The sequence below is a fragment of the Pinus tabuliformis genome, chromosome Q, assembly GCF_031772625.1.
Source record: "Pinus tabuliformis cultivar Carrire ecotype Pingquan chromosome Q, CPIR1, whole genome shotgun sequence".
Lineage (NCBI taxonomy): Eukaryota > Viridiplantae > Streptophyta > Pinopsida > Pinales > Pinaceae > Pinus > Pinus tabuliformis.
Window position 1 is genome coordinate 668595803 of NC_142296.1, and position 9419 is coordinate 668605221.

Sequence of the window (9419 nt, forward strand, 5' to 3'; positions counted from 1 at the left end):
CTTCCATAAATCTTAAATACAACAACTCATGACATGGCGGAAAATGAGTTATAAGAATCCAATTTCCAACTTTTATAGGGAGAAAATCATGAGCTCGCGATGTTTAATGGTCATGCACTTTTTCTAAGCATCATAATATGATGTTTTTTTTTAGGAAATTATAACTTCCTCGTTATAATTGGTCTCTTAGACTTTAAAACTTATTGTTCAAACTTTAAAATTATTAGAAATAATAACTTTGATGATGTTCTTAACGAATCTAATGAAAATCCTTATTATGACTTGTCTTTGAAGGCATTATTTATATTCGAGGTTTGATTTATTATTGGTGGATGTTTTGGATCCAGTTTATGATCCATCTTCATGACAAATGGGGCTAATATATCTTGAAAATGGATACGAACAAAGATTCGAAATGCTCACTAATTTGGAAAGAGAAATAATTTTATCAATCTTTTTTGAAATACTAATGAATGTAAAGGTATATTTCTATTTATTGATTATGGCTATTATTTTCATTTAAAAAATAATTTTAATATATAAATATTTTTTTGTGATAATTTAATTTATAAAAATAGAAAAATGAAATAAAAGTATGATCAAAATTAATAAAGAGTAAATTTTAATTAGAAATAATAAAAATCTTATAAAGAATCATAGAGGGTGATAATTCTAAAACATGACTATTTTTATTTTTTATTATCACTCAATTACTAGGCTAGAATATTATTTTGGCTTTGGATAATCCATCAATTTCTATGTTTCTCCCTATATGGAAGAAGATGTTCAAATAACACTTTCAAAACTTTTACCTATTCCAAGACAAATTTTAGAAACACATTGTGACATCTTTTTTTCTTTTTTTTTACCTATCTACACCTGTAAAGTGTTAATTCCTTCTTCATTTTCCAACAATTTTGCATAATTACAGGGAAAAATTAGAATCCCTCCTTATTCACATACCTCCTAATCTCAGTATGATGCCTGTTAGAAAAAAACCCTAGGAAAGCTCTTAGCAATTTGTTCTTGAACAACCATATTTATGAATTTCTCTTCCTTATCTAGTGGAAAATGACTCAATATGCCAACCCATTAGTTGCACACTTTACAGGAAGAAAGTATTTTTCTTCAAAAAATGAAAGGTTCCTAGTCAAACGTATGCTCAAGCCACAATTAATGGAAGAGCCTTAAAATCCTTTCTTTGTGAATTCCTTTCCCAATTCCTCAAACATACTTCAATAGAATTCTTTGACCAAACACTTTTCAATCATTTTATTACTCCACTTCCGGCCACTCCTATTTTGAATAATCACAAACCATGATCAAATGACCATTTGTCTCTTCACTGAGTTCACAAAGAACAGATGATAGGCCTATCTCAATTCCTCTTCTATAATATATCCCAAGTTTTTACTTTTTCATCAATAAACATTACATTAAAAAACTTTGCTTTAGAAGGACATATCAACTCCCACAGATAATGTCACCAAAATTGAAGTTCTCTTTTTCCTTCTATACTTTAAAAACCTATATATGTAAGCCAAGGTTTTTAAAACCCAGGAGAAGAAAAAGAGCAAGTTAGATTTCCCCGATGTTCCTAGATTTGTACATAACTCCTTAAACTTAATAAATACATGACTCCTAAAACATGATTAAAAAGCATTTAGTAAATCCGCTTCATTTCCCAACCTCTTTGTCATAAGTCATCCCTCCCTCCATATCAAAGTTGTAAGTAGATCTACAATGTAGAAAAAAATGGAGAAAATAAAGTCCAACCTCTTTCTCATAAGTCACCCTTCCCTCTATATCTATGTTGTAAGTGGATCTACATGTAGAAAAACATGGAAAAATCTTTGTCCCTCGATGATTGAATTCCAATAATAAGATATCAAACTGTGAGTATTCTATAAATATTCTACTATTTATTTTAAATAAGATTGATCTTTACTCTAGATTTATTAACCAAAAAATAGAATTCTTTCACACATATATCTTTCTTTAATTTTTTTTCAATTTAAAAAAGGTTTTCACCTAAAAAGATTTGGATCTTTACCCACTCATGATAAACCCAAACTTAATATAAATTTACCTCTTCTAATAACAAATAGTATATTTTACCTCTAATTAAAAAAAAATTAGATTATGAAAATATATATTATAAACACTTTATAATGAAAATTAACTTCTTTAAAATAAAGTTATCTTTAAATTAGGAAAATATTTCCTATTGCATGTTACCTATGTTAACTCAAAAAAAAAAAACTCATAAATATATTTATTTACTATTCAAATAGAGTATTTTAGCTCTAATAAAAAAAATATTACATTATTAAAAAATTAACTTCTTTTAAAAAATTCATCCTTAAACTATTAAAAAATTAACTTTTTTTAAAAAATTCATCCTTAAACACTCTATACTACAGATTAACATCTTTAAAAAAAAATCCTCCTTAAATTAAACACTCCTCAGTGCATGTAACTCAAAAAGGCAAGAGTTAACATCTTTAAACAAAAAAATCCTTCTGAAATTAAACACTCCTCAGGGCATGTAACTCATAAAGGCAAAACTCTTGTTTGTACCTACTTACTCTTTGTTGCAACATCTCAAGATATTTCCTCTTGATGTTTTTGCCAAGTTTAAATACAATTTTGTCATTGACCCTCTTTCTTTACTAATGACAAGACCATGGCTCTTTGAAATCTATGCTTCATAGGTAATGTTACGAGAGGTGGAAGCATATATCCCAAACAAAACATTGTACTTATAATAAATATTGTTACAAGAGGTAAAGTAGAAACAAATATTAAACAACACGACATCAAAATATATATATATATATATATATATATATATATATATATATATAAATAAAAAGTCATGACAACACATCGAATTAGAAGTTTTGTAGACTTTTGAAGCTTCATATTCTAAGCAAACGTGACATTACTATCCGAAGCATCTGTTTGGTTTCTTTTCTGAGACTTTACAAGTCAATTTTTGGGCATCTGTGCATATGTTATGACCTCTCAAATTTTCTAATGATATTAGAAGTGTTAAATAGGGTTGTCGTCTGTCATATATTCTTTAAACGTTATGTTAAATAATATTTTTGTGAATATTTTATGACCTCTCAAATTTTCTAATGATATTAGAAGTTTTGTTAAATAGGGTTTCGTCTCTCATATATTCTTTAAACGTTATGTTAATGATATTTTTTAAAAATAGAGAAGGGTTATCTCTTTAGGTGAAACTTGATCTCTTTAGGTTAAAGATTTTCAACTTCAAAATAGAATGAATAATATTAAAATATCAGGAAGAGAAAAAAGCATGACAAACTCTACACTTGAATGATTTTGAAGAGAGAGTAGGGGGTTCTTTGAATGGTAATGCATACGGACAAGAAGCTTACAATGGAATGAATCAGATTGAATTCGAAGAAAGGGAAAAACCATGAGAATAATAATAAACATTTAAGACCTAGATATAATTTCTCTCTATTACTGTCTGTTGCAATTGCACTGTTTGTTCCAAGCAATTGCAGTGTTGTAATATTAATTTTATTCTATTAAACTATTAAATAAATAAAAAATTGTAACGAAATTTTAATTATAAAAGACCTAAATATAATCTCTCTCTCTATTACTGTCTGTTGCAATTGCACTGTCTGTTCCCAGCAGCAATGGCAGTGTTGTAATATTAATTGTATTCTAGTGAAACTATTAAATAAATAAAAAATTGTAACGAAATTTTAATTATAAAACAATATTTAAGTGAGAGAACGATATAAATTTTTATAATTACATAATGAAAATTTGAATAGAATTTATATTTCGTGTAAAAGCAAGTATTAATATAAATACAGATTTATTACTATAATATAAATAAAAGTAGAGTAAGACACAGATATGTAAATATAAAGAAAATAATCAAATGTAATTAAAATATTAATTTTATTATTTACGAAAGAATTTTTTCCTAATAATTATTTATCAATATGTTTAATGGTAATGTATTGTATTATCTGTTTGGTCTTTTAATTTATTTGAATAGGTCTAAGATCTAAAATATATCTGTGTTTTTTTCTCAGTTCAATTTTTTGTATTTGATCGTTAGATTTTATTCTTCTAGAGTTTACTTAAATTTTAAGTTTCAAGATATGTTTAAGATGGAAAATATGGAAAATATATCTGTATTTTTTTCCTGGACCTTTTTTTTTTTTTTTAATTCTCAAATTTCAAGTTACAGGGCAAGAAATTAGACTTATTAATTTTGTGGCAAGAAATTAGACTTATTAATTTCCTATCAAAAATATATATACATATATTCTATATTTCAAAATATCTCCTTCCCTCTGCCCTCCATCTAACTTAATATTCAACTGAACAGAAAATCACATAGCATAACGACACTCACGAAATGGCGTGAAAATCATTCAAAAAATTCTAACCTGGTCTAAATCTTCTTGATAGTCGGTGAGAGTAAAATTTATATCAGCTTCAACTCCTCGAAACTTGATAGCTGCCCTGTCGTAAGCTCTGCAGGACAACATTAATTTAAAATGTCAATTTATATAAATGAGGTGTCAGAGCTCGATTGGCTTAGTCTGACCCCAGCGATAAGTGACTAAAATCTTCGGACTAACCAGCACAACCTGGTGTGATGTTTTACCTCGCAGCTGCATGAGCCGTATCAAATCCACCTGCATTTAGGAATGGTGAAGAGCGAAGGCATTAGAAATCATGAAAAGCAAATGTTATTTCATAGCACAAAATAATCATATGCAGATAAACATGGTCTTCTATTAACCCAGAACAAAGGAATGACCAGAAACAATTAAAGTTAAGTTTACACATCTAATCATTAGGCAAAGTTTAGTGCTCGGCAAAGATCTGCCTCTGACCTCCCCACCCCCCAAACTTATTTGTTTTCAAACACCGACCATTTATTTCCCACAATAAACGCTCTTCGTTAACTTACCCAGATAGACTTGTTTTCCACAATCCCTGAAAATACCAAATTACAGACCATTATTGGGATGTATTGGAATGGATAGTACTGCAAAAAACAAATTGTCCTAGGAAGTAAACGGGGGTGTATGTGAACAATGCGTTAGAAAAATTACCATATGTGTGATTCCCAACGTCCAGTCCGCCTGTAGAAGGTCACCCCTCGAAACTGCGAGCTTCTGGATCGTGGTCCTCGTCTGCTTTTCTTGACGGGCTTGTTATTTTCCGGTTGCTTTTTCCGAGTTTCTGCATTCTCTGGTTGACGGGAGGTTACTGGAGTCCAGTGGGATTCTATAAACGGATTTCCTTCAGTACATTCCGTGGGCATTAGGACTTGAGAAGCCTCCCCGTTATGAAGAGGAAAAAAATGCCGTGTCACGCAGGCAGGATCCTTTTGCTGTTCGTCATTTGCTATGGCATTTAATAAATTTCCACGGGAAATCAGGTTTCGGGTCTCGATTTTGAGAGAGAACCCAAAAATCTTGTGATTTCCTTCATTTGACGGAGGGACTTGTGTGGAATTTGACGAGATTACATCGGCATCCAATTCCATAGCCTTGCTGGAGGCCTCGTGTTCAAGGGAATTAATATTTTCATTGCAGGTGATAGAGTTCACTACAGATGAGACGGAGGTTCCAGACTCGGCCATCTCAGATCGAAATGGCGCTCTACGTCTCTTTTCGTTATTGCTCTGAATGTGCGTGACCGTGGCCGCTTCAACACAAGCAGATTCAGTCTCCTCGGAACTCCGGGGCGTGATTTCCCCGACCGGTTCAATACTAGATGTGTCTGTAGTCCTCATCTTCGCTGCCGCGATTAGAAGCCCAAAGTACAAATCACCACAACAAAACCCGTGCCTGCGACGTGTCTTCCACAAATTTCGGATTACGGATATAGGGCAAACGGACGTTACCTATGTGACGAATCTGGAGTTTCTCAAGCCGTATTTAGCTACCACCGCTATACGAAACATTTTATGGAAGTAAAGTTTACAGATTGTCCAGATTTGGGCAGTTTTCCATCGGCCAAGCTTAAGACCTGCTCACCTGCCGTGGGCGAACTTCAATAAGTTTCCGTACACGGCTTCTTGAACGAACTTCGACGTAATCTCGAGAATAGAGAAGGCTTTGGTTCGAGAATCGCCTTCAAGGATAAGCACTGCTCAAATCTATCCTATTTGCAGGTTTATCCTGAAAGCTTCATCGTGTTACCTAACCTTCTTTACATCTCAAAATTAGGAATGTCGTTTCTTCTACCGCAATCTTCGACGTCCAGATTTTCTTACAAGACTTACTTTTGAAAGGCAGAAATCTAACTAATAGCGCTTGCCGATTCTTTGAATCAATGTACTGAATCTACAGAACCTTTAAGCGGCTGAATCAACCGATTATTTTTCCAATGTTGCACAGAAATATCAGGTTTCAAGATTCTGAACAGTGGAACACCAACAATATGCTAACTAGAGGCCGGCTTCATAGTCTTGAAGAAAATCAGCTTCTGAGGGGTTTCAATGAGAAAAAGTAACACAGCTAGCTACAAATCTCACAAGCTACCTCTTGTCTGTAACATTTAAAGAACTTAAGCAGCGGGCAATACACTAACTAGGGATGAGCTTCATAGTTCTTTTCAGGGAAAAGTCAACTTGTAAGGGCTTTGAACGGAGTTTGAATGGGCAATTGACACAGACAGCTGCAAATCTTACAAACTGTCTCCTCTTAATAAGCTTTAGAGATCTGAAACACCGAAGAATATACTAACTATGGGCCAGCTGCAAATCAATTTCTGAGAGCTTTGAGTGAACAAAAGTTACGCAGAGAACTACAAAATCTCACAAACTTCATGCAAAGATCTGCAAACTTCATTTGTCAAACTTCAGAGAGATAAAAAGTATCTTCACAAGGAAGAACTGTGAGATTAGCAACCGGTGTCTGGATTAAACGTTTCTGACTCTTGGAAATAGTTCCCCGAGACAATTTCAATCACTTGAAAACAATCTTTAAAGAAACAAAAATGCGATAGCATTCAAAGCCTTGAAACATAACCTACGGTCTACTCTACCTCGTTTCCATATAGAGCAGCCTTTAGACTGGTACAAGATTCATCACAATCTTGAAAGCACACGGTAAAACAGCCGATCTCTCCGAACTTTACTAACTTTAAGGTTTTGGAGTCAGAGAACAGAAAAGCACAACAAAAGCATTTCATGCTCTACAGATTGCCATTCTTGGTATACCGTAGAGCGACTTTCTCCATACTAAGATTTTCCACAGAAGCAATGCCTGAAAAGACTTAAAGAGATGCTCATACCTTCGCACAACCCCAAGTAGTAGTCGCCGCCGCCGCCATGAATTAATCACAGACCAAACCTTGCCTCTTGAAGCTCCAAACGCTCGCGACCACAGGTGTAGAGCAGCAAACTGACAAAACCATTATTGCAGAAAGGGCAGTACGAAATACCACCGCGTTAAACTACTTAGACCATCACATTTGCCGGATGTGGTAAAAAGTCTGTATAAATGGAGAGGATAAAACTTTGCCGGATATGGTAAAAATTCTGAAAAGGAACACCAATTATTTAGAGAGAGAGCGTACGTACGACCGACCAATACGGGCCGTCCGATGGCCACGGATATTTTGACGCCCCACTCTCCAGATACATCATCCGCCGCTTAACCTTTTCGAGGCGCCGTCAAAACTAACGCCAAGCTAACGGCTCCCGACGGACAGACGCACGGCACAATAAATATAAATATTTATCGGTGGGCGGGCGGTATCTCTTTCCAACATCATTCGCCCCAACATTAAACATACTTTGCGTTAAATAACTCTTCTTCCCTTAATTTTTCAATTTTTTTCTAATACTTAAGCGTGTTGTTTAAATTCCGACTTTTTCTATGGCTGTCGTTGCATTTCGCGAGGCAAGAATAATGTGTTATGACATGACCGACACGACAGACGCTCTCAATACATCACTTCCCTCTCCCACTTTTTCAGACAAAGCCGGAGCTGGAGATTATTATTTTTTTAAAGTTCAACTATAGTTTAGGTGTAACAGGCAGGGCGACGCATCGGAATTCACGTCGGTAGAACCACATTGGCTCAATTATTTAATGTAGAAATCTGGGCTTTCATACAAGATTTGATTTCTTGGAATAAAATATTTAGAGATCCTATCCTAGCATTGCCAAAATTGGACATCAAACTAGAAAACCCCAGCGACAAGACTTAAAAATTAAAATGCTGTCGACATAGACAGAGCTGTAGCCGTAGCCCTAGTCCATAGTCCTTGTCGTATCATGTTACAGCTTTCTCTATTCGATCTCTAAAAGATTGTGCGAAAGTGGGGCTCCAAAATTGGGTTCGTTAAGAAAAAAGAAAATTAAATCGACAACAAGTTGGGGGACCCATGAACATAATGAATTCCACTAAATCCTTAAATGGCATTGACTCTGCCCATTCCCAATACGTATGGATATCCTTAAATGCGTCGCAGCTACTAATGTAGAAATTAAAATTGCGAGGTTACAATGTCAATAATATCTAGTCTATTTTGGACGGTTTGTCTCACTAAAAATCAGGGAGGAACACGTGTAAGAGCAAACCCTATTATTTTATTTTCATTTGGTAAGTCCGAAGGGGTAAGGAAAAATTAAAAGATAAACCCCATGGACCAATAAGTAACCTAACCTTTGGATACGGAGATCCATATTGGGAAACGTACTTTATTGTGGGGGTGAGGTAAGTCTCCTATATGGGTTTTACTAATTATTATGATTTGGACAAGGAACAGTTGTAGAGCCTATTTTCAGCCAATTAAAATAAGTTGTCTAGATATTCGGATCTAAATAAGTAAAAGTGAGGAAACGTGGAACAACATGCACCTAAATATATTGCCATTATTTGGTGTTTAAAAAGAATAAATTAAAGGCAGATTCTTTTCTGAATTTCATTGACCAGCTTTGTTTACGTGTGTGGATATTAAAATTAAGTACTTAATAAATACGACAAAGAGCATATAATTTGATATTAAATATAATAACAAATGAAACTGGAATTTAATAGAAATTCGAGTGGAGTCGTTTAGGCATCCCGATATAGAAAACCTTCAATCTTATTTTATTCTTTTACCATATTCGCACTCCCTTCTGACTTGCTTTAGTATTTATTATTTGATCATTTTGGGAAGGTCACGGTCATATGTTCGCACTGCCTTGTGACTTGATTTAGTATTTATCATTGATCATTTTGGGAAGGTCGGTCATATGTTCGCACTGCCTTGTGACTTGATTTAGTATTTATTATTTTATCATTCGGGAAGGTCACGGTCATATGATTCAATTTAGAATTTAGGAAATTGTTTAATTATCACGAGAGGGTCCCGATAAGAAAAGATGCTACAAACCTTGAATCTT

General features: G+C 33.8%; 1 protein-coding gene across 3 annotated transcripts in view; it reads right to left on the reverse strand.

The window, feature by feature from the left end:
- LOC149221318 (uncharacterized) overlaps positions 1–7539 on the reverse strand; it is a 119963-nt gene extending 112424 nt beyond the window's left edge. For 2 of the 3 annotated variants that reach the window (XM_089385078.1, XM_089385077.1), the window contains exons 1-4: positions 5124–7539; positions 4979–5004; positions 4670–4700; positions 4449–4536 (exon numbers count right to left, since the gene is read on the reverse strand). In XM_089385078.1, the coding sequence (XP_089241204.1) occupies positions 4449–4536; positions 4670–4700; positions 4979–5004; positions 5124–5809 (831 nt within the window). In that variant the 5' untranslated portion in view covers positions 5810–7539. The remainder of the gene's footprint in view (positions 1–4448; positions 4537–4669; positions 4701–4978; positions 5005–5123) is intronic. The other variant, XM_089385076.1, reaches the window with a different exon arrangement.
- Between the last annotated feature and the right edge of the window lie 1880 nt (positions 7540–9419).